Here is a 25,620-nt window from a genome sequence, read left to right as displayed (position 1 = left end):
CATCATTGTTTCCAGCAATTCCTTTTTTTTTTTTTTTTTTTAGATTTTTAAAAATGTTTCATTTGCTTTTGAGAGAGAGAGAGAGCACAAGTGGGGGAGGGACAGAGGATCCAAAGCAGGCTGAGAGCGGAGGGCCCCACGTGGGACTCGAACCCACAAACCATGAAATCATGACCTGAGCTGAAGTCAGATGCTCAACGAGCAAGCGCCACCCCGCCCCGCCCCGCCGCCCCAAGCAATCCCATTTTCTCAAGGGTTCATCCTTAGCATCAGGTGTCATGCAGGTTCTCCTTACTCTGCTAATACAGTATTCCCAGTGAGTGGGCTCCATACTCTGTTCCTGACACCCTTTGAGTCTCTTACTGGCTTGTGTTCGTGTCCTTAATCATCTGCAAACAAGCCTAAGCAAATGAAGGAGCTGTTGCAGTCCCCACGAATCCGGTGGGGAAGGTTAAGGTTGAGGGAGATCGTCCATGTTTTGCTTCCTCGGACTTAATACCAAGGCAGAAAAACAGAATTTCCAGCTACTTTTGTATTCTGCAGTCTATTTGTCATGTTTTTAAATGTTTCGATCATTTTCCCCCTCTTTATCTAGTGTGTTTGAGAAGCTTTTTGGTGCTTTTTAATGATGACTGCGCTGGGTCTCCAGGCCGCAGTGTCAGTGGTCATCACCTTCACACCGTGGCGGGTTTCCCTGGCCCTTTATGGGAAATGGACATCACCAGTGCTTCTCAAGCTTTGCTGTGCACACCCATCCCCGGGGGCTTTGTGGCAGTGCAAACTCTGACTCTGTGAGTATAGATGGGTCCTGAGTTTCCGCATGTCCAGCCCATTGAGTGGCAGTGGTGCTTACCTGGAGATCACGATTTGCGTGTAAGGTAAGCAAAGTGCACTCTTGCCCCGCTTACTCTCTCGACCTCAAGGCCCAGAGCTTGGAAGAACAAGCTGCGTGGGGCCTCGCGTGGGCCAGGCTGTACTGGATGGCTTCCCCCAGCGTGGCTGGGGAGGAACATGGCTGTTTGTCCTCTAGAACCTTAGTGGGAAGGCAGACAAGCCTAGTGGACGTCTCCCAGGCCTCACGGCTACTCCTGAGACAGAGCCTTCTGTTGAATCAGAAAGACCCAGCTACTCACAGCTTTGGATTCCTCTATTAATCTATAAGCAGCGTGCCATCATTGATAGCTAAGATACTTAGAAACCCATGGTGATGTTTCCAAAGGGACTAAATTATGACCAGGTGAGGACTTGGACCCTGGAGTGACATCTAGGTCATTGTCAAACTACAGAACTACTTGCTTTCAACTTAGCTCTGTTTGGCTAAGTCTTCTTGTCCCCTAAAACTGTTATGTCAGCCACCACCCATTACTGATCCCTATGAACTGGGAGCCACCAGGTTACTGGAGTTTGTGTTTGGATAGAGTCTGACAAAGGGTCCTGCCGGAGCGCATGACGTATGTTAATCACATTACTTACATCAAAGATGGAGGTGGCTTTTGGTGAAAGTTCTTCAAAGGTTTTGATTCTCTCCAAGCTCATGAAATTGAAAGCATTTACATATCTGATGAAGAAGCAGAAAGATAATCAAGACAGGAAAACGCATCTAGTGTTTTTTTGTTGATGACCATGAACCCCGTCTCCCAGCTCAGATGAACCAGAGTACTAGAATTTTCCTGCTGCATTCCCCTAGGAATCCTGACAGTGGTGGCCACTTCCTCCTATGACTGTCAATCCACACTGCATAGTTTTGAGCAAAATTCCACAGGGACCCTGGAGAGACCTAGCAGTGGTTAGGCCACTAGTCCCTTGTGGAACTGGGGAAATGTTAGTTCTAGAAGAAACTTGAGTCACCTCGTGGTCTAAACACCGTATAGTACAGAGGAGAGAAATGATGCCCGGGAAGGGGTGTGACTTGATAATGTATAGCTGTCAACTTCCCAAAATGTGAAGACACCAATGAAATGACCTCTCAAGGTCACCCAGCTGATTTAATGGCTAGTCTTGTATACTCGGTTCTGGGATTACAGAATGGGGGAAATGGGTTGTAACTGTGTTTTCCCTATCACTACCTGCTGACCCACCAGGCAGGCTGGCAGAGATCACCACTACATGACTCCTTCTCAGGCAAGTTCACCTACCGACGGAGTTTTCAGTCTGAAACACTATCACCATCAACAAGGCCCAGTTTCTTAGATAAGCGCTTTATTGGTCTAAGTCTGAGCAACCTCCTGAAAGGGTTCAAACAACCTTGACACCTTCCCTCCCCCATTGGGGACACAATCAGCTACTGTGAATGTGTTCAATCCTAGTCAGTTTTCTTATCTTTAAGAACAAGTGGGTGATTCGTCTGTTTCAGCCTATTGGGCTGGTCCTGAAGTGCGAGCAGTGCCACTGCCATACAACCCATCGCCACAAATCGGGGCAAGTCCCTGGACTTCTAGGCCTGTCATGGGTGGCTGTCAGTCATTTCAGACCATCCCAACCCTTAGCTATGCCTCCTTTGGTCACCTCCCAATTTTGGCTGACCTGAGGTCAAAGCTTGAGAGTTGTGCCTACTGCAGGTAATATGGTAGGGAGCCCACAGGATTGTCTAAATATCCTAAAAGCAGTCCTAACTGCATGGGAACAGGGGGTCAGGATCAAAATACCTGGGTCACAAACTATTCTGCCGCTTTCTAGACACACAGTCTTGGCAAGCTAGATACCCATGGAGCCCTGATGGCCCCATTTGTGTAACAGGAATAATAATATCTACTTTATAGTATTGTTTTGAGCATTAAAGGAATTAATGCATGCAGAGAGTCTAGCACCATGCCAGACCACACACAGCTTCAGTACTGAATGGGTATGATCACACACGTACCCATTAGTAGTGATCTGTAACTCATATATCACTGTTATCATTGATGTGGGGTACAGAGATAACCACTAGTAATACACTAGTGGATACACGTGTAACTGTTGGTACTGTGCACGGATGATACGTGTGTAATCCTCAGTACTGAAGATGGCCCCACCCAGCGCCCCTTCTCCAGTTTTGCTGTGCAGTAACGAATGATATGTTAGTGTGTCCAGTAAGAAAAACAAATGTTTTATCTAAGGTCTCAAGAGGAAAAAAGGTCTTTGGAAAAAAAAAAAAAAGATGTAAGATTATTCTAAAGTAAGAGTAAAGAAAGTGCAATGTGTTGTTCTTGATTGGATTCGGATTTGTTTTTTGTTTTTTCTTACGATATAAAAGACATTTGGGGAACTTATGGAAACCTGAATATTTAATAACATTTTAAAAACTGTCAAGGGGCACCTGGGTGGCTCAGTTGGTTAAGCGTCTGACTTTGGCTTAGGTCATGATCTCATGGTTTGTGGGTTCGAGCCCTGCATTGGGCTCTGCTGACAGCTCAGAGCCTGGAGCCTGCTTCAGATTCTGTGTCTTGCTGTCTCTCTCTCTCTCTCTCTCTCTCTCTCTCTCTCTCTCAAAAATAAATAGACATTGAAAAACCACCAAGTTGTGTGTGTGTGATCATTCTGCTGTGGTAACACAGGAGAAAGATCTTACAAGATTTCAGGGTAGAATGTTATAATGCCTGCAGTTCTCTTTCAAACAATTGAGCAAAAAGAACCACACACACGCAGAGTACATATGTAGAGACAAAACAGGGCAAAATGTTAACTGTGTTTGAATTTGGGAGGTGGACTTTTTTCTTTTATGCTTGAAAATTTTATCATATAAAGCTGAAGAAAGAAAGAAATCTTACCTGACACTGTCAGAACTTCCTGAATTAAACTTTGGAGCCAGAAGATTTTCCGTGAAAAAGTCCTCGGAGAGAGCAGGAGAGGAGTAGGTAAACCCGCTGTTTCCTGTCAGTATGGCATTTAGTGGGATATAGTCTTTACCATCCTACAATACCAAAGAAAGAGCTCTTATTGCACAAAGTTCTATTTCAACCTATGTCTGTGAGATATGTCCGCCTCCATGGTGCCATCTCCACAGTCTTCATTGTGGTTTGGGCCGAGAATCCTGCACGCACACACGGGCACGTGCACACTTTTTTTTTTTTTTTAAACTGCTAATCTCAGCTATTCAAAAGCTTTTAAAACGACACATAAAATACCTCCACCCCCCTCCCCCCGACTTGCATTCAAAGGCATTTGGTCTTCTAATATTCTAGATTCATTCAGCTTTACCTGTTGTACATTTTCTTGGAGCAAATCGCCTAGTTTTTCCACAAGTTCTGCAAATCTCGGCCTTTCTTTCGGGTCTTTGTGCCAGCAGTCCAGCATGATCTGATAGCTGTTGGGTGCAAGCACAGCAGAAGTCACTGGAGAGCAGTGGTGACTGTGCAGCCTGCCCTACGTGTCTGCGACATGATGGGTGTCCTCCTACAGCGCGAGATCCTGCTGCTCGTGGTAGGTGATGTGGGCCTGCAGCAGCCCTCCCCCCACTGCGCCCCCTACCCAGGCCGGTCGGGCCAGGGCCTGCGTGGTGGAAAACATGTCTAGGAAGGCAGACTAACAATCCCAGCCCTCCAGAGCCCACTGCCACCCAAGTCCTTTGGAGTGCTTGTGGTCTCTGAGAGGGGAGGAGGACAGAGGCTCTTCCTCAGTAGGGCAGAGTTGTTGGAAAGAAAGCACCATGTTCATTTGCAGTTAGGTACGGAGCTGCTGCCCTCACATTCAACAGCAAGGCAATGTCCTTAAAGGTAAAAGTTAACATAGACACAAATACACATGGGTGAATTGTTTGGAGTACTTATATTTATTTATATACAGTATATATAGTACATATTATATATACTGTATAATATTTCTTATAAAAGAGTTTGGCTTGGGCTTCTTTTAAAAAATTAAAAAAAATTTTTTTGATGTTTTATTTATTTTTGAGAGAAACAGAGAGAGCATGAGCAGGGCAGGGTCAGAGAGAGAGGGAGATACAGAATCTGAAGCAGGCTCCAGGCTCCAAGCTAGCTGTCAGCATAGAGCTTGACGTGGGGCTCGAGCCCATGAACCATGAGATCATGACCTGAACTGAAGCCGGACGCTTAACCAACTGAGCCACCCAGGCGCCACTAAAAATTTTTTTATGTTTATTTATTCTTAGAGACAGAGTGTGAGTAGGAGAGGGGCAGAGAGAGAGAGGAAGACACAGAATCTGAAGCAGGCTCCAGGCTCGGAGCTGTCAGCCCAGAGCCTGGCCCAGGGTTTGAACTCAGGAATGGCGAGATCATGACCTAGATTGAAGTCGGAGGCGTAACCGTCTGAGCCACCCAGGCACCCCTGCCTTGGGCTTTTTAATTAAGATGTCGTAGGTCTGGGGCCTCACAGCTCCATTACTGAGCTCAACAGTGGAGACCAGTTGAGAAGGCACTACATACAAGACTCATGTCGCTGCCAAAAGGTGACAGTCTGTGTCAAGTGTGACACTGCACTGCAAGCAGCTTTCTTCTATGTGGATGATCCCCTCTCCCCCTGCCAGCCCCCGCATTTCAAAGCAACCATTACAAACTGGCCTCCCACACCTCTCTAGGCATTGTGTACAGGCTGAGCTTCTGGATACGAAAAGATTCATCTTAACATTACAGAAACCACAAATGTCCTGGGGTTTAACTGTCAACAGGGTTCCCCTGTGGTGGTTCTTCTCTGACCTTTGAGGTGTAAAAGTACCGGGCTCTTCTCTTGGCCATGTCTGAGAGGATACAGGTGTCTGCCTGCCCCACCCCGTCCGTGCGAAACACCTGCAGGGTGCTTCTACATACACGGGCTGACACATTTACTCTCTTTGGGTTCTTTGCTCTCCTCAAGAGAAGTTCACTGTCAGTACTCTCTTCGCTCAGAAGATCATCTGGACTCGTGAGGGCTCTGACCAAGTTGGATCAAAATATGAATGTGCTAGGAATTTGCAACTGGATCAAAACCTGGCTGTTAGCGCTGTGTGGGCAGGGAGCACATGTCACCGCCCCTCACCTGGCTTCGGGCCTGGCATATAAGCACTCCAGTGTTGGTAAGGAAGTCACATGTCTCTGGGAAGAGACAGCAAGGCTTCCTTCCATGAATTCTTAAGCCGTGTGGCAGACATCACTGTAGTGCTGGGGCCTGGGAGTTCCTGGAACAGCCTGAGGAACCCTTCCACCACTGCTGCTTAGACATACGCTTCCAGTCTGCACCAGACTCCCCCAGTCTCTTAAGCATAGCCCTATTTGGTGTCAAAGTATATACGAGGTGGCTAACACAGACAGTAGGAGTACAGGAAGGTTAAGAAAAGAGAGAGGAAGATTATCAGGAGGAAGGGAAAAGAAGAAAAAGGCAAAACTACAGGCAAAGCTAATTAATATACCAAATTTATATCCTGACTCTGAGTAGTTAGTTGGATAGAGGCAGTGCTCCAAGCTCTCAGGCAGCTGGTGAAAAGAAGGAATAATCAGTTATGTGATGCACATAAGCCAGAAGTTAAAAACAAGCCAGTTACTTGGAAGAAGCATGGCTCTTCCTAGAACTGAAATCCTAAAGGAAGCTGTCCTAGACCCCTCTCAAGAGTGTATTTCCCATCTAGGAAATAGTGACTCCATGTGACTGTCTTGTAGCTTGTCCTTCAGTGTTGGCCAAAGCCTTAACAGCAAGAATGCCAGTCCCTAAAAACGATTCTGGGACCCAAGACACTGTGGTCCATGTGTGTTTGGCTCTTCAAGTACCCAGGAGAGTAGTGGCACCATGGGGTCTTCAAACAGCCTCCATGGATACTGGCTCTGAAAAGCAAGCTCTCCTAACGGATGGTGGAACTGAGGTTCTGCTTTCTCCATACCCAGCGAGTAGATCCTAGGTCTTTGATTAAGGGACTGGAGCTCACAAAGGTCACTTGTCTGAATCGCAAATTCTCCTGCCTTTGTCCAAACCGACGGGTCGAGACTCAGATGATTCTGGCTCTCTCCTACCTATTATTTCATCCACTATACCTATTCTACCTAAGTCCCAGGGGGTGTGGGGGGGGAGGGGTCATCAACTGGTCCCAAGAGCTGTGAAGGCCAATGTCAGGGGCCACTCTACTGAGGCTTAATTTGTAGCCCCATAGGAGACTGGGAGTGAGGAGGGGAACATAGGCTCTCTAATTCTGGGCCATTGTCCCTTCTCTGTGGAAGACCCAGGAGGGTGCTGCCATGCCCAGGGTCTCTAACTATCCCTGACCAGCAGCCTCAAGAGTGAGGACTCAAGGCACCTGCTTCTTTCAGGCGACCTGGGTCGGCCTGCTAGTGGCCAGAGGTCTGAAGTAGCCTAAGACAGTTGGCACAGTCTTCCCCGGCTCTCCCTTTACTTCTACACATCCACCTAATTTACTGAGACAGGCGCATAGACGTTTACAGGCACTGGCTGCGGCAAACCCTGGCCTGCTTCCGCCTTCCCACACTGAGGCCTAATGCTTCAAAGCAATTCCAGCAGTGAACAATCTTGGAGGCTGTTGGATGGATGTTAAATACAAACACAGGTCATCTATAAAAGGTAGCCAAAGCAAGAAAGGCTTGAACATGGTGCGGGGAGAGGGTGGTGGTTCCTGAGAGGAGGGAGCGTGCGGTCATGCAGCCCCGACACCCGCCCCCCCCACCTCATCACAGTCACAGCCAGCAGCCTTCCACCACTGAGCGAGCAGGAGCTGCTGCGAGCAGGACTCTCCCTCAGTTCTCGCTGCCCAAACTGGCAAAAGGGACCACCTACAAATAGCTTGCTGTTTTCTTGTGATCCTTGGGTTCTGATGTCTAGTTTCTGCTCCTCTTGCCTAAAATCCAATGCAAATCATCTCAGCAAACATGAAAGGAAAATAAAAAAACATTGAGACATTTCATTGCTTATTTCCTTATTGAAAGATATCTGATTAAACAGATCCTGGGCGAGGAACCTGCCGCTCCGCATCCAACGGTTTACGTCACTAAGTAAACAGGTTTCATAAAGTAAAGAGACACCAGCTGCACCCAGCCCAAGAGCCCTTCTTGAAACCAGCTGTGGGAAGGGCTTCCTTCTCAAGCCATCACCGAAGCCCCCAAGCGCACGGCACTTTAAGTCAAATTCAGGTCACAGAAGCCTGTTCAGAGAGCTGCGCTCTGTCCTCTGCCCGGCAACCCTCCCTCCCCCAACTGTTGGAGCTAAGAAGGAAATTACTCCATCAGCTCTCAAAGGCTGGAGAGCGGCGGAAGGCTGGAATTCTAGCCTGCTGAACAAAGGTTTCAAAAAGCTGCTGCTTTTCAGAATTTCTAAAACTCCCGGCATTGAGAAGCTATCCTTTTCTCTACAGGCCGCATGGGACACAAATGTCACCCAGGAGTGATTAATGTGGAGACTTGAACCTTTGATCAAGTCCAGGGGGGTTTTCAGTCCAAAGCTGATAGGAAGTTGTATCTGTAGAGTCATTTTGGACTAGAATCTGGGTAGATATTGAAACAGACCCTGCAGATACGTGGCCTGGTGGTGTGGGCTCCAGGCTCAGACTGACTCATCAGCAGTGCGGTACATCACTTAGATGTCCCGTGCCTTGGTTTTCTTATCTGTAAATTGGAGACAATAGTTGTACCTCCTTTGGGGTTGTTACGAGCCTCAGGTAAGTTACTATGTGTTAAAAGACACTTAAAATGGTGCCTGGCATTTAAGCACTAAGTAACTACTTAGTTAATAAATATTAAACATTACTTAATATGACTGCAATTATGATTATGGTTAGTAATGGAAAACCAGTCTTGTGATTATCTAATTATATAAAAAGCAGAAATATTCAAGGCATGAGTGGACATATTAGAGAAAATTTTTTCCTAAGGAATTTGGGGTATCTTCCTAACTTTACAGACCTGTGATCTAGGGAAATCCGTTCAAAAGACTGGCTTCCACACGTCCTCTGCTATTTAGTTGACAGAGGACAAATCACTTCTGAGAGGATTAGTTTCATTACTCATCAAATTCAGAGGATAACATCTGACTGCCCCTCAAGGTTTCTGGGAACTGTAGATGAAACTGTGGGCGGGGAGGGGGGGAGCACTTAGAAAACCGTAAAGTACAAAGTCATCTCATTTCACACCAGATCTCCTGGTGGCTGCCCCTCTCCACCAAGCAAAAGGAAGCAAGCAATTAGAAACTCTCCAATGCCTTCGACACCCCACAGCCCAAATGCCATCCTGGGGACCGAGATGGCTCCATTCCCGGCTCTCAGAAAGGAGCCCTGCCTCAAGCTCTCTGCCCATCACTGATAAGACACCTCTCGGGGCTGACGCGACCAGGTCCCCCCAGCTCCTTTCTGCACTCACGCCACTCCCCAACGCTGCCTGGGTGGGCCTGCGTCTCAGTCCTCGTCCCAGGTCTGACCTAGCCTCGTCTCCAGATGGTGAAGAAAAGAGACGGCAACCTTGCACTTTGGCCAAGCCCACACTTCCTTCGTTCCCTCCGACTCCTCCCCCAAGGCCATCCCAGGGCTTCTGACCAGACCCCATTATGCGGGTGGGAAGAGGGCCGCCTGCCAGTGCAGGAAAAGTGGTGGCGCCTCGGGGAGGCCCAGGTCCTTGTCGGCAGCGCAGTAAAACTGCAAGTGTCATCACATTCCTGCTTAGGCCTTCACGCGCAAAACCTCCAGCCCCAAAGCTTCAGGGAAAGAACGACCAGGGAAGGTCAGGAAACACTTGCACCATGGAGAAGGCCTTCACACCAGGCCTAGAGTCCTAGGATCGTGAGCCGGAAGCCCTCGCCAGGAGCCCTACACAGCTGTCGATCCCAAAACGGATCCAAAGAAGCCTCCATGGACAGGAAGCCCAATGAAGTACAGTTACGACTCATTCAGAAGAGCCCACCTCTTCCCCTGAGTCCCAAGTGAAACCCCCTCATCGGTCTCTAGCGCGAATGGAGGACTGACTGGTCCATAGCGACCTTTTGCTCTTCATCCCCACAGCCGTTTAGCTCACGGGGCTCCCACTCTGGAAACGTGGACAAGGTCTTGCATTGGGTTCCCGGGTGGTCAGTTCCGTGGGCCTGGATTCCTACCTAGAGGCTCAGTTTCTAACTTCAGTTCCAGCTAAAGGCCTTGAAAAGTCATGTCAGTAGGCAAGAGAGGAAATGGGGAGGGATGGATCCGGGAGTGTGCGCCCTGCCTTCCAGAAAGTTCTCCTGTCGGGGCCGCCAAGTTTTCTGTCTGCCTCAGGCAAGGATTATCACTCCGTTGAGTGAGCCAGTAAACAAGATTTGCATCTGGAGGCTGGAGATTGCCATTTCCTGGTCAAAATAACTTTGGCGACTGTCTTGCTGAGCTAGACGTGAGTGGCCAAGGCACACAAAAGATCAAAACCGTATTCAGTGTTAGTTCCCCATCCCCCAAGATTGCTGAGGCAAAGTTGGGGCGCTTCTTTGATATGCATTCGACTCTGTAGCCTGCCTAGGTCAGCTTGCCTTGTTCTCCCCCCCTGAAGACTATATAAAGAACAGTTCTTTGAATAAACGCTCTCTTTCGCCTGATCGGAGAACCGTGAGTTCTGTCTTTACTCTTTGCGTCTCCCTCCCCTGCCCCCTTTTTCTCTCCCTCCCTCAGGAGAAGGACCCGCCACGATTCTCCTCTCCGCCCTGCCGGTCGGTCGGGGCGGACAAAACAGGTACCACCGATCGCCGGGGACGAGCGGCCCCGGTCGTTCGGGTTAAGACAATTGGCGCCTCAACGAGGGGCTCAGTAAAGTAACGCGACACTGAGCTCGGGTTACGACATTCTCCCAGCACAGCAGGGGCTCGAGAAGGGTCTAGCAGAGCTGGGATCCTGAACGTGAGCACAGCAGCCCAACTCTGAGGTGTGCTGGCAGGGAGGGCGTGGGCAGGCGGGGGGAAAGGGAGGAGGCCAAGGACTCACATTTCAGGAGTCGCGTATTCGGGGGCTCTCATCCTCATGCCTTCCTTCAGACGGCTGCAGAAGTTCTCGTCCATCTGCACTCCCGGATACGGAGACCCACCTGTAGGAGGCAGCGTGAGAAAGCACAGGGCACATCATGGTTTCTGGGTGCAAAAGACCACAGGGGGGCCATTCAGTGTTCATGTCTTCCCTTTCAAGTGATGGTTCAGTAACAAGTCCCCAGGGACTGGGATGGCCCTCCGCATCCACCACCACCCCCAGAGAAGCCCAGCAAGTCCTTCCAGCGCCTCGGGCTTGGGGAAATCGTCCTGCAGGGCAGGGTGTCCGATGCCCACAGGTCATTCCTGTGGCTATTCCGGTCTGCGGGCTGGGGGCTCCCCTCACCCCGCAGGGATCTCTAAAGAAATTCTGTCATTAGAGACTCATTCTAAATGAGATTCTTTCTGGAAAGACAAGGGACCTAGAATAGGATACCTGTGGGTCATTCCCATGTCAGTGAGAAATTATTTTCTTCACTACTTTCTCTTAACCCTTCACAGAACCGTCCAGATTAACCACGTGACCTTTCCTTTGAGGGGGACACCTCCCAACCTGCTCTGTCCCAGACCTCGAACCTAGTCCAGCTCAATGTTTGTTTGTCGGCGCTTTCGAGGGCTCACTTAGGAAGCAGCTGGGACGCGTGCGGCTCTGGCACTGTCACTGCGAGGACGCTGTGGCCGCCAAGCTGCTTTCAAGGACTGGAAGCAACAGGTGGCTGTCATCAAAAGCCGGGGAATGATTTTCACACATTACAGGAAACCAGGGATGTTACCGGGTGACTTTCAGTTGCTCCGAAAGGCAAGTTTGCGGCAAGATTGGAAAGACCACTGGCTAGACCCCAGGCTTGGGAGGCCTCAGCGCATCAGTGTGTGTCCGCAAGCAGATGGGGGCTCTGGGCACATCTGTGTGCACATCTGGGGCCTTGAATGGTGTTTCTGGCCACCCGAAGTGGATGCTCTTGGAAGCAGAATATAATCAGTGTTCCTGTTGTTCATCATATACCTAAACCAGGGTTGCCGGCTCGCTGTGCTAACATCGGAGAAGGCCTCCCATCTCTGACACTGGTTGAGCTCTGTTGTGGGGGCCTTTCTGAAGAAATTCTGAGGGGTGGCTGATGCAGGGAGCGAGGGAGCAGGGTGTTAGGAACCGGGGACTTTGAGGAATTTGGAGAAGGAGCAGAGGACGGAGAAAGTAGTCAGACTGGCTACTCCTGACTTCGGATGTGAGGCCAGTCTGTCCCCTGTGCACATTCACACGAAGCATCGTTACAGTGCAGGGCCCACACCTGCACGCCGATCCTCGTGTGAGATTCCACGGGGACGCATGCATCTCTTAGATGCTGTTCTCAAGGGCGGGTTTATCCAGAGGACCCTTGGCAGAGGACACAGGCGTTTGGTTCTGGGCCATTTGATCCCTTCCTCCCCCCAGACGTACCTAAGGAGAAGATTTCCCACAGCAGCACTCCAAAAGACCACACGTCACTCTTGGTGCTGTAGATTTTGTCGAAGATGGATTCAGGGGCCATCCATTTCAGAGGAAGTCGAGTCTAGAAAAGGGCAGGGGGCCTTGAGCAGAAGGACATGAAAACAAAGCATGTTCAACCCAAGCGCCCATGGGGTCACCTACCAGATAACACTTGGCCCGCAAATCATTTCCTAGAGCAGCTATGGTTTCCTAAAATGGAGGAAGCGTTTATAACGTGCAGTGTCACCCGAACAGAGAGGGCAATAAGTGTTGGGTGAGCCCCTCCCCTGGTGCCCAGCACATCCCCACTCCATGACTGTAGGAAACCCTTCTTTCTCCCCACAAAAAGCATGTGTGCTCCACACAGACCTGGTAAAGAATGATCTGAATTAGGAGACATCCTGAAAACTGATGATTTCCAGGGTTTTTTTTTTTTTTTTTTTTTTAAGAAGAAAGGTTCTGAAAGGCATTCCTATGTAGAAAGATGATCTTAAAAGTCACTGAATCAGGGGAGTGAGCAAAGGCATTGGAAGGAAGGAAGGTGATAGAGTTTAGAAGACCATTTGGCTGGTTTTCAAGTGTGCAGATAAATCTTCCTTCTCTTCAGATAGCAGGAGTGCCAATGCATTAGTCCTGCCAGTTAAAAATTTTTTTAAAATATTTTTATTTATTTTTGAGAGAGAGGGAGTGAGCACAAGTGGGAGCGGGGCAGAGAGCAGGAGACACAGAATCTGAAGCAGGTTCCAGGCTCTGAGCTGTCAGCACAGAGCCCGACACAGGGTTCGAACTCACAAACCAGGAAATTATGATCTAGAGCTAAAGTTGGATGCTTAACCGACTAAGCCACCCAGGCACCCTCAGGCATTGCCCCTTTAGATGGATGGAATTTGACAGGAAGTAAGGGACAATGGAGAAACAGCCAAATGGAAGCTAGAGAGGCTGAAAGAGATGAAAGAAAATGACAGGGGCGCCTGGGTGGCTCAGTTGGTGAAGCGTCTGACTTTGGCTCAGGTCAACATCTCATGGTTCATGGGTTTGAGCCCAGCGTTGGGCTCTCTGCTGACACCTCAGAGCCTGGAGCCTGCTTTGAATTCTGTGTCTCCCTCTCTCTCTCTCTGACTCTCCCCTGCTCGTGCTCTCTCTTTCTCAAAAATAAATTTAAAACATTAAAAAAAAGTGACAGACTTTGCCAATCAGGGCTCCTAAATTCTCCTTATATGAAAACAGGCTCTGGGGCAGTGGTTCTCAAACTATAGGCCTGGGACCAGCTGTGTCTGCAGCACCCAGCAACTCGTTAGAAAGGCGCATGCTCAGGCCCCACCAGAGCCTCCTCGGAATCTCGGGGATCGGCGTCTCTGAGGGGGTGGGGTCCCGTAAACGCCCGTTCATGGAGCCCTTCCAGGTGATTTGTGTGCTTGGTCAAGTCGGAGCGCCACTCCTACAACAATCGCCAGAGCCCAGACACAGGATGAAGCCCTCCGGCTGGAGAAGCAAGGACACAGGAGGTCACCCACAAAAGGGAAAAATAACACGACGTTCAAAAACAAACAGGGAAAAGAAGCCAGTGGGAGCCCCGCAGGGAGGTGCAAGGTGGGGAGGCAGACATGGGAGGTAAACCATTTCCTCCCCAGCAAGAAAATACTGATTCTCCACCCCCCCCTTTCCTGGGGTATATACACCTGCTGAATCAATCACCCGGGTTTATTTGAGGGAAACAGTCCAGGGTGTTCTTTCCAGTGGTACCGGGAACTCCCACGGGAGTGAAGGGGAGAGGACACTGTGGTCTTCCCAGGGCCCCGCCGGGCACTTCTCAGATCAGCCGTCTCTGGCAGTGCCCAAAAGGACGGGTACCAAGCCAGCAACTGGGAAAGAACGGGACCAGGAGAGAGGGGCATCATTGAGCCCCACGCAAGGGCTCCCTGGGACACAGCCTTCTCAGAAAGCACACGATGGTTTTCAGGGAGCGCATAAATATTTACCAAGGGCTTTGGCCTGTGGTTTAAAGATGATGGGGTACAAATGAGTCAAAGAAACATCAAACGGACTTACGTCTCCTTTTCTCACATAATCGGGGTTCTTGTAAATATCCCGGGCCAGGCCAAAGTCGCAAATCTTCACCACATTGTTCTCTGATAAGAGAATATTTCTTGCTGCCAGATCCCGATGAATGCACTAGAAGAAAACAGGTGTATAATCAATGCATTTCCTTAATCTCACCAGCTAACTTCCTCTCCTCTTCATCGTAGGACCCAGCTCACACGCCACGTTTATGAAGGAAGCCGCTCCCCACGCACACAGGGTTAGTGTCAATGTGAAGGCGTTTCTTTACAAACATGAGCCCCCAAACTCAAGAAATGCTCTGAATCTGCCTCTGCCCCTGTCTGGCAGGACGGTGTCCTCAGAAACCAAGCCGACCACTGGTTCCTACCAGTAAGCAAAACTACCCCCAGCCCCTGCTTCCCCCTCCTCAGCCTTTCATCCTGCGGTGCTAAGGTCAGACCTGACCCAGCTGCAGTTTCCATGGAGAACCCTGCGTGGATGCATGAACAAGCTCTCCTGTGAATTGCATATTCTGAGATCCTGGCCAGGTCTGCAAATATGCCAGACGGCAACGTGGAGAGTAGTTGCCAGATTCGTCTAGTCTGAAGCCTGGTGAGGTTTCCCCCCTCCGCGTTAAGTTCAGTTCATTGGTATTCAAGACTCCTCAGTCCTCTGGGGACAAATTAAGGCATTTGTTGATGACCACAAATGTACATAAGTGGAAGCGAACATTAGGAAGAGCAGATTTAGAGCAAAAGTGAGTGTGTCCATATGAACATCTACATTCCGGGCCTGGCAGAGAAGAAGACAGTAAAAGGCAAGGCTGACCTTTCTGGAAGACAAAAACTCCATGCCTCTGGCCACTTGAAAACTGTAAGAAATCAGATCTTCCATAGTGATGGGCTGCTTGTACAAATCATCGGAATCTGGAAAGCATTAAAACCGTAACTGTTTGTAATGGCTCTTGGTATCCCACCAAATCCCTGTTTATTGGAACAACATTAGCAAAACATAAAACCAACCAACATGTAGATCAGAGTTCAGTTTCAAGAGCATTTGAGTTTCAACATGAAGATCTTAGATTTTTCCAGGCCTCCAGCCCATTTTACCCAAGGATGGGGAGGGGAAGGGGGGGTGATCGGTCAAGACATAAAGCCCTGAGGGGAGACAATGGTAGAGTTCCCTGTCAAAATTAGTAACTCTGTGAACAATCTTAATTCAAATCTTATCTCCTCAGGACATTACCCTTCAAGTCTCCCACGGATGTTTATTAGGGTGATAAATAAGAAAAAAATTTCAGAGATGCACACTATGTTGTAAAAATATCTCAGGCTGTAGGACAGGAAGGAATTAATACCTACCCTCCTCTTCCTCAACATCGCTCAGACTTTTATCTTCCTGAAACCCAGAGCTTGCGAAGCTCTCGCTGCTGGTCACACTATCTAGTCTTTGTTTCTTGTCTTGCTCCAGGTCTGGCTCCGTTTTTTCTTTCTTTGGCTCCACGTGTAAGGCTGCATCCTTTGAACAGACCAAGAAGGACACAGGGAAAAAGAGAGTTCCAGAACAGCAGTGAGGAAACAAATCCCCTGAGCTGGCAGTCGCCTGAGTTCGGAGAACATCATTGTACAAAACAGATAGAAAAATGGGTAGCTGGGTCCCTGTGGCGCTCAGATGCCTGGTTCTTCATAGGTTTCTAGAGTGTTTTGCTTTCGAATAGGCTTCTAGACAGTGTCTTACATTAGGATAAAGAAATAGGTATTCAATGAGTGCTTACTCTGTGTGAGCCAGCATATTAACAATCTTACATACATGCTCTTACTTAATCTTTCTAACCATTTTATGAAGTAGTTCTTGCTTCGACACGAAGAAATAGGTTCACAAGGGACCAGAAAATACTTTTAGCATCTTTGGGAATTCACCTAATAACTGTGACGCTGCAAACTTAGCTCTCCCGGTGACGTTGTGACTGTGAATCAGTGGAGCAGGTGCCAAGACTCAGTAATGCTAGCTGGCAATGCTGGGACAGGGGCTGAGAGGGACTGGGGCTCAGCGGTGTCCCTTCGAACACCTGTGAGGGCAGCGGTGCTGGGACCACTGGCCAGGCATCCTTGCTTGCATGGCTTTTCCTGGAAATGTCCCAAAGGGGAGCTCTTTCCACTAGAGGGCGCAGTGGGAGTAAGCAGAAGACCGGGGAGGAACAGCGGGACAGGCTCCGTGTGCAGGGGGGGGGGGGACCCGGGCCCCTGTCTCCTGGAGAGGGAGCCCTGCAGGCGGGCAGGAGCCTCAGCACAGGTACCCACTGCCACCCCAGGTGACCTACCTGATGACAGGTAAACCATAATTCCTTGCTCTTGGGTCTCCCGGAGGCGGTTAGAGTTGGGGACTAAAATGTTATTGTTTACAAGGCCCCTTCTTGGGACACAGGCAGAGGGAGAAAGCACCAGCAAGGGTGCAGGGGGAAAGCTGACTCAGTCCCTGGCAGCTCTCTCTGGTCAGCCTTCTTCCTCACCCTCCCAGGGGTCACAGCTTGGGCACGTCTGCAGGGACCATAAACTCGAGCTCCCTTACCCCCTCCTTGACTCCCAATCCACGCTGTCTTCAGGTTTGCTTCACACCTCTGTGAAATAAAGGTCGACGTACTGGGCTTTCTGGAGTCTGGCAGAATACGGTGAGATTTATTACAGAGAGTATTTAAAGATCCTGGTCCAATGTGGAAAAGTGACATATCCCATTTCTATTTAGCCTTTTGGTTTTTCCTTCACTTTCTCTTTATATTTCTTTACCTTCCAAATAGGAATACAGCCATGTGTTGTCCATGAAAACACAAAGCTCTACCAATAGGGAGGAGACTCATTCAATACAGCCAGAGGAGGAAGCACAGCCTTCCGAACAAAGGACGCACGAACCCAAACGTTCCATCCTGCCCGGGGCCCTGGGGGACGCTGCCTTCGTTCTTCTTGAAGCCAGTCCAGGACTTCAGGATTGGAGGGACTTTGCACTGCTTCCAGCCCAGGCCACCACTTTCCCCTTTTTCTTAGGGTCTCATCCCTCTTTCCCACTTCCCCCCTCCTTCCCCTGCTCTTCCCCCTCTACCTCTATATGCTGGTATACACAGAAAAGCTTTGCATAGGGAGTTAGGAGAGCTGGGACTTTTCTCCCGGACTTCGCCTCTTGGAGGGTGAATCACTAATCACTAAAAGTCAAGTGAATCTTTTTTTTTTTCCATAATATTTTATTGTCAAATTGTTTTCCATATAACACCCAGTGCTCTTCCCCTTAAGTGCCCTCCACCATCACCACCACCTCTTTTCCCCGCCTCCCCCTTCCCCTTCAACTCTCAGTTCATTTTCAGCATTCAATAGTCTCTCAAGTTTTGCATCCCTCTCTCTCCCCAACTCTCTCTCCCTCCTCCGCTCCCCCTGGTTCTCCATTAGGTCTCTCCTGTTTTCCTGCTAGACCTATGAAAAGTCAAGTGAATCTTAAGCCAATCCCTTGACTTTCCTGGGCGCATCTGTAATGTGAGAAAGTGAACTAGCTGATCATGCACATCCTTTTCAGCTTCCAGATTCTTGGTTTGTTTTAAGTAATCTCTACACCCAACATGGGGTTTGAACTCAGGATCCTGAGACCAAAAGTTACATGCTCTACCTACTGAGCCAGTCAGGTGCCCCTTCAGTTTCAAGATTCTAATTATTAGAGGGTGTGGTTTAAAACTGGGAACACTGGTCCTTGTCTATATGTTTCCAAGTAGACCACCTGTGTCTTTGCTTGGGTCAAAGCTGATGGGATGAGAGAGTTGGCCAGTCATCTGGTGGTTCTCATTTGTGTGTCCCATGTGTACTCTTGTCCGTGTGATGGATGGGTGTAATTCTTGAATGTGTGACACTTTATCCACGGGGCATACAGCTCATACGGATCAGTGGCATTCAGTGGGACTCTCCTTATCTATCTTGGTGGGCCAGTGACAACAGTGATAGTTAACATTTATGGAATGCTTAATTCAATTAAAAAATGTGATCCTGTCAAGAGTGTCATGAGTTGGGTTCTGTTATTACCTCCGTTCCATAAATGAGGGAACTGAGATGGAAGGGTTGAGTAACTTGTCCAAGGTCCCAGATTTCAAGTGGTGGAGACAGGATTTAAACCCTGGATGTCTGATTCCAGAGTCTGGGTGTTAAATCATCACACTGCACAGACTCATCACCAATGCTGCTGCTGATTATCAGTTAATAATGTTGAGTCATTGCTCTCCAAGCTGCTCCAACGCAGAGAAGGACACAGCATTGGTGAGATGGGCCACACTGGCAAAGCTTTATTAAACCTTCTCCTCCATTCCATGATCTTTTAAACTTTGTTTGCCTTCAGAACTTACACCCATGTGTTCCTTTTGTTACACCTTTAATTTAGTGGGTCAGGCTGGTTCCGTGTGTGCAGGGCTGACCTGGGTGGTGAGGGTCTGGGGAAGGAGAAGTAAGGACACAGCAAGGGAAGAAAATGATTGCTCTGGCTCCGTCACTGGCCTCTATTCACTAAAAAGTCATTCAGTTGACTGAGTCCTTCATTGCTCTAAAAAATGGAGACGATTTATACTTGCTATCATCTTCAAAGAAACAAGTCACTAAGTGATGTGTGTGTGTCTGTGTGCAGAGAGAAAGAAAACGATCAAGATGCTTAGATGGGCAGGTGAGTGGTTGGCTGGTAAATTTGAACCTCTATCGCTGCACATGCTAGGATTACAGATTCTCTGTGCTGCCCACAGATAGTGGGACAGAACAGCATGGAAGGGAAAATTAGAAAAGGAAAATGCAGAGAATGGGTTTTAAGCTCAGTCATTAGTGGAAAAACAGGTTTCTCATGCTTTATGCTGCTTTAGTCTAAACGTCCAAACCCTAAGTTCCTTACCTTGTTAAGAAAGAATAAGTCTCGTTTGCTCTTAAGGTAGTTGGACAGATTTCCGTATTTGCAATATTCAACGATCACCATCAGAGGCCCTGCAGTCCAAACAGATGGCTTATCACTCGTCAATTCTCAGGAGTAACGGAGGGGCAGGGGGCTATGGCTGGGTCTCTAGTTGGAGGCTCCCAGCTCTTGGCTGCTTTCTGAACCCACTGTCCCTGGAACAGGTAGGTCTTCCGACTACCCTCATCTCTACTACTTTTGTAGGGCTTGGATGATGCCGATGTGTCGTTTTCACCTTTCTTTCTGGCTTATGCAGTGATGACATGTCTACACCCAAGGCACTAACCTCGCTGTAGGGAAGATAGAAAGGTCTTTGGGGACATCCTGGAGTCCTCAGTCGTCCCCACAGCCCAGTCCCGGCCCCTGGCCTCAGCGGGGAGAGCCTGTCTGAAGGAAAGGGCCCTCTGGCTGTCCCCCCACACCACCTCCTCCTGGGATCCTCGAAGTAGTGACTCCTTCTTTGATGTGAAGTTTCAAGGAATGCTCAGCCTTCTTCTGTCCATTACCTTCGCTCTGGCCTCATCCTGAGAGAAAAACTCCCTGCACTTGACCTGGAGCGTATGGGAAGGTAGGGTCTAAAGGGGAATCCTTCTCTTTAGGACCTTTCAATTAACTGTACAGGGGAGGTATTTTGGGGATGGGAGCACTTTTCTATAAATGGACAAATTGTTTTCTCTGGACCTGAGAGGCTACTTCTCAGGAGGTGAGGAGGAATGAGGAGAGAGAGCTGCCTGTCCGACTCTGCTCTTAGCATGTGACTGGAGAGAGGGAGTGGGCGTCCTCCTCACTTACCTCCTTGCTTGGTACAGGCTCCCAGCAGGTTGACCACATTCAGATGGTGGCCGATGTGGGTCAGGATCTTGAGCTCGGTCATCAGAGCTTTGTACTCGCTGGCTGTGGCCCCCTCTGTGTGAGAAACAAGGAAGAGTCAAGGCGACAGGACAATGGGGCTCTTTCCGCTGGAGGCGGCATTCCTGCCCTCCATGTTTGCCAAAGCTCAGACGGTTGCTTCGTTAACTTCCCCACATTCTGCAGAGAGGCCAGGTCCCCAGACTGTTTTCGTTGCTCCCTCCCTCCTGAGCCAACATCCTTTTGATTACAGTAAGCCCCAGAAGCAGTGGTGGGGTTAGTCACTGGGCATTTCCTCTTGGTGGACCTGGTCTGCTCAGCAATGCGCTGACTCAGAGCTGGGCACCTTGTGAAAGTGCCTTCCAGAGGCTTCCGTTCTGCAGAACCAGGTGCAGCAAGAACCTTCCAGACAGGGGATGTGCCCGCACCTCCCCTCTTTTTCTCACTTTCCCCTCTTTGAAGAGTTACAAAGAAGGAGCACCGGGGGTCTGCAAGGATGGAATGGCCACTTCTGTAAACATCTTTGCAATGTGTTATTTTCTCCCTATAACCTTTTCCTCCCCGGAGTCTGCAAGGTTATCTCAGATTGTGAGGATACATAAGCATCTGACTTCAACTTCATTCTCAGAGATAAACAACATCAGTCTAAGAATTAGCAGAGTCTAAAGCCTAAGTGAAGTTTGTTCTGTTTTTTCTTTTTTCTTTTTTTTCTTTTCTTGTCTGGTCTTTCTTATTAGTTAATCCATAAGGCTTTACAACATTTAAAAAATGAAGTCATACAATCTTGTTGTAAATATCCCAACCATATGATGCCTACAGAGTAAAAAGTGAAAGCCACTCCAATCACATTCCTCCCTAGATAGACGTTTTTCTACGTATTTATAAACATATATGCCCACATAAAGGTCTTCTTTTTTTATTTACATGAATCATATATATATATTTTTCAATTTGTTTTTAATGTTTCAGAGACTTTTCCCATTCTTGTTAGTTGATTAATAGCATTCCTAGCATTTGAATTGTCTCCAGTTTTTTTTGCTTTTGTGTGTGGTTTTCTGGGTTTTTTTTTTCTTTTGTTTTTTGTTTTTGCCGTTACAAATGACGCCGTAGCAGAGAGCTGATGTGCAGTATTTGCACACGTGCCGAAGTGTGTCTATAGGAAAGTCTTAGAAATGGCCAAAGGATCTGCGCGGTATTTCATAAGCACAAATCATTGTTAGATCCTTGTTTAACTAATAACCAGAAAAACTCTAGAAGCTTCCCAATGGGGATGGGATTGGCTCAACAGTAGATATACAACAAATATTTGTTAGAAAAATAAACACCACAAACACCTCTCTCCCTTCAGACACAGGCGTAAGGCCCACGAAAGGTTAAAGGGTCTGCTCCGGGCACTCTGAAAGGGCTTCTGACTCATGGCCTTTGTTCTACGTTCTGTCTTTTCCATTTCTCCCAGAAACAGATGGCCAGCCAGTTCAAGCCAGCAGGCCAAATGAAAATGGCTTTGGGGGAATTTTACAGAGTGGGTGATTTGGCAATCTTTTTAAAATCCAGGCTCGTGGCTCTGAAAAGAGACGCATTTATAAAGATATTGTGCGCACTATTTCCATATTATGTAGGATACGTTCTTTCGGCCTTTAACATTTTTCGAGTCAGAGTTCTCCCCCTTGACCTCATCAGTCTCTCCGGGCACTTATGCCCCCTTGGCACAGGGGACAAGCCATGCTCTCGTGTTCAGATGGTTCCATTCACAGGCAGGTGTTACCTTGGATCCACAACAGACGAGCGCGGGCAGGAGACGGACTCTCCTGGAGTTGGTGTGTGGTCGTGGGCAGGGAAATGGGACTAGCCAAGGAAGCAGACACTTCCCCAAGGAGTCCCGACTTAGCTCAAGGTTGGATTGATCAGTGCCATTTTAGGATCTGGGGGCAATGGGCCGTTTCTGGATGCTGGGTCTAGGCAGTCCGTCTTGTATAGCCTGGTGGTGGGAGGAGGGTAAGAGCGCTGCACTCAAACTCTTACTTTCGCCCTGGCGAGCTGTGGGGCCCTGGCGATGCCATCTCACCTCTCTGGGCCATGTCTCCTCATCTGCACCCGGGGAAAACAATCTCTCCCTCACAAAGCTGGAGAGAGAAAAATAAGAAAAATGGCAGTCTCCTGTGGCTCAATCTAACACATGAAAGCACTCAGTCCGGTGCCTTCTCACACAGCGGGTGTACTGATGCCTCTTCTCAGACTCTGGGGCACGGGGTGCAGGGCGGCGTGCTGGAACGCGGGCATCTCACGGAAAGGCCTGCCGTCATCTGGGCTCTGGGTGGTCCGTTGTAAACAAAAGTCCTGATTCGTGGGCCCTAAGACTCCTTCCCTGGTCACTTGCAGAGCAGCACTGTCAGGCTCCTCGGAGAGTTTTGTCAGAGCCTTTGCTTGAGGGGGGGGCCTTTTGAGGCGGAAAATATTACCTGGGCCTCCTGTGAGGCTGCGTCAGTGCTGGAAAAAGTGAAGAGCTTTGAAGGCCTTTCTCCTGGGGCCTTTCCCAGGGACCTGCTCAGCTGAATGCATAGCTTCCTGCGCCTCCAAATCCCCTGGTAATATCTTGGAGATTTGGGGAAGCCAGAACACTGCCCTTCGGGCTGTTAGCCCTGTTACTTTTTGGCTTTAGACTCTTTTTGAAAAAAATTCTTTTTTAATGTTTTGTTTGTTTTTGAAGGAGAGACAGAGTGTGAGCAGGGGATGGACACAGAGAGAGGGAGACACAGAATCCGAAGCAGGCTCCAGGCTCTGAGCTGTCAGCACGGAGCCCGACACGGGGCTCGAACTCACCGGCTGTGAGATCATGACCTGAGCTGAAGCTGGTCACTTAACCAACTGAGACACCCAGGCGTCCCCACGTTTTGGTTTTAGAATCTTAAAGTGAGTTGAACTAGCGTGAAAATGCCATCATGAGTGAGGAAATACTTTCTGTACTTCAGAAGACGTCTGCGTCTTTGAGCTGTCTGATTTATAGTTTTCACCTTTTCTCATTTTCATCTGTCTTGCAGTGATCATAAATCACTGTGCAATTTCCCAAGTACTTCTTAGAGTGGTAGTCTCTCTTGACACTAGTATATATATATATATGTAAATTATATGTATGTATTTTACATATATATGTAAATTTTTATTTATTATTATTTTTTATGTTTATTATTTATTTTTGACACAGAGAGAGACAGAGTGTGGACAAGGGAGGGGCGGAGAGAGAAGGAGACACAGAATCCAAAGCAGGCTCCAGGCTCTGAGCTGTCAGAACAGAACCCGATATGGGACTAGAACTCATGAACTGTGAGATCATGACCTGAGCCGAAGTTGGACTCTTAACCGACTGAGCCACCCAGGTGCCCCTATATATACATTTCTAAAGGAGGAAATGTGTTGTGTTTGGGACTTGACAGTATCAGATAGTTTAGAGTTCTGATGATCTCAATGATGATCTCAGTTATTCCAGCTTCACGGTTTCACTTTATAGCTAGGTTAGGCCCCGGCTAAGCCTTCGGGATTTACGATGCACACAGCTCATTTCCCGTTGGAATGTCAGAGTGGAGCCCTCGAAAATCTTGAACCTGTTGGCTACAATGGGCTTAAATCCCTGGTAGTTTAGAGCCGAGACGTGAGGAGAGAAAGATTGTGGAGGTGGCAGAAATCATTTTCCCATGGATGGCACCGGATTGTTTCATTTACAGGGTTTATTCAGAGTTCTTGTTGGCCCATGGAAAACTCCCAAAGCCAAGTGGCTTCCAGTAGTAAAGACAGTTGTGCAGCCTGAGCAGAAATAGCTTGGGTCTGTCCCCAGGCCATAGCTAACATGTACCCTGTTTTGGGAATATAGTGGGTCAGCCAAGAGCCAAACTACAGCATCATACCTTTCAGCATTTTTACAGCCACAGTCCGGCACGTGGGTGATTTCTTAATGCCAAATGCAGACGCTTGAACCACTTTTCCAAAAGCCCCTCTTCCAAGTGACTTGCCTACAATGAAAAGAAGACATTAGTTTGTTTGCCAAGCCAGCAGGGTGAGATCAAGTCTTTTTCAGGAAGAAAGTGCCTTTTAACCTATGTGGATATGTGAGCTGTGTAGCTTTGAATGGACTCTCCAATAAACTGAGCCCAAAAGAGTCAAAGGAAGGGACACACTTCTGGGGTATCTTCCTTCCACCTCTTCACTGGGCTTCTGAGGGGCCTCGATCCTTTGCTGCGAGGCTAGGCAGGCCCCCAGGAGGAATTTGGTGTGGGTGGGTGACCAACTTCCTCTTTGCAAAATCCTCCCGGGGGGCGGGGGTCTCCTCCATTGTTGAATAACACTATTACCATGACTTCCCTTTGTTTAACCTAAGCCCCTTTTCTTGCCTCTTAGGGTCATTTCTTCTGATCTGTTTTCAGCAGAAAGGAAGAAAGCAGAGAATGGGGGGTTAACGTTGCATGGCTATGAAAGAATCACTAAGTCACTTCTCAGATTGCCTTGCCAGGCCAAATATTCCCTGTTTTCTAACATGTCCTTACATGACGTACGGATCTCCTGGGCTCAGCGCACGAGCCTATCCAACAACCCCCGGCAAGAATTATTTTAAGATGCAGAGAAATGGCTGCCAAATGCAATAGGAAAGTCAGGTCTCTCTTGTCACACCTGTTCTGCTCTGCTGCAGCTGCTGTTTTCACATGCTTCTTTTCTGATCCTTAAATGAGACCCCTGGACTCCGAGGGGCGCCCACCATGTCCGAATCTTCCCAGAACTTAGCTCAGCACTGGGTGCCTAGAAGGCTTCTTGTGCATTAGTGCCGAAGGATGAGTAGCGATCTGGGGACTTGGGAGGTGCTCAAAGCGGTTGTGGGTAACTGGAGGAAGCCTCCACCACGGGGTGGACACTGTGAGGCTGACGCTCCGTGAAGATGGCGCCCCCGGAACACCTCCATTACCTGGGGTGTCAGGGGACTTTCTTAGGAAACAGGGAGCTAAATAGAACCCAGAGAAAGAGTACACCTCAAGCGTGATATGGCAAGAGGAAGAATGAACTCAGGAAGTCGCTTATTTGGTTCTTGGTTAGGGAAAAAAATAGCCAACAGAACACCTCTGGTCAAAAGTAAATCCTGGGAGATAGAGTGTTAATTTGACACGTGCCCTCCGCTCTCAGCCTCGTCCTCTTTCTCAGACTGTTGTGCTCAGGCGCCTTCAGTGAGTTAATGAACTCACCTTCCTTCTTTCCTTCCTTCTACTCCAATCCCTTCCCCCCAAAAGACAGAGATAGATGTTTGTTTGATGTTCAGAGTCTCGTGAAGTTTGCCTGCTTCCTCATCACATTACAACTGTATACTTTAATGCACAATGACTCCGTCACATAGATGACCTCCCCCTGCCTTGCCTCGCATCTTCCACTCACTACCCATCACCTGA

The 25,620-nt window shown here is 48.6% G+C and overlaps 1 protein-coding gene across 2 annotated transcripts in view; it reads right to left on the bottom strand.

Annotated features, from left to right (window-relative positions):
• FLT1 (fms related tyrosine kinase 1) overlaps positions 1–25,620 on the bottom strand; it is a 180,084-nt gene that overhangs the window by 7,426 nt on the left and 147,038 nt on the right. For both annotated transcript variants that reach the window (XM_029936905.1, XM_029936906.1), the window contains exons 18-28: positions 24,097–24,201; positions 20,141–20,254; positions 19,292–19,380; positions 15,751–15,907; positions 15,218–15,315; positions 14,399–14,521; positions 12,320–12,431; positions 10,847–10,946; positions 4,180–4,285; positions 3,750–3,892; positions 1,474–1,558 (exon numbers count right to left, since the gene is read on the bottom strand). In XM_029936905.1, the coding sequence (XP_029792765.1) occupies positions 1,474–1,558; positions 3,750–3,892; positions 4,180–4,285; positions 10,847–10,946; positions 12,320–12,431; positions 14,399–14,521; positions 15,218–15,315; positions 15,751–15,907; positions 19,292–19,380; positions 20,141–20,254; positions 24,097–24,201 (1,232 nt within the window). The remainder of the gene's footprint in view (positions 1–1,473; positions 1,559–3,749; positions 3,893–4,179; positions 4,286–10,846; positions 10,947–12,319; positions 12,432–14,398; positions 14,522–15,217; positions 15,316–15,750; positions 15,908–19,291; positions 19,381–20,140; positions 20,255–24,096; positions 24,202–25,620) is intronic.

The sequence above is a fragment of the Suricata suricatta genome, chromosome 4, assembly GCF_006229205.1.
Source record: "Suricata suricatta isolate VVHF042 chromosome 4, meerkat_22Aug2017_6uvM2_HiC, whole genome shotgun sequence".
NCBI lineage: Eukaryota > Metazoa > Chordata > Mammalia > Carnivora > Herpestidae > Suricata > Suricata suricatta.
The sequence above is the reverse complement of the archived record's forward strand: the minus strand, read 5'-3'. Positions and strand labels throughout refer to the sequence as shown.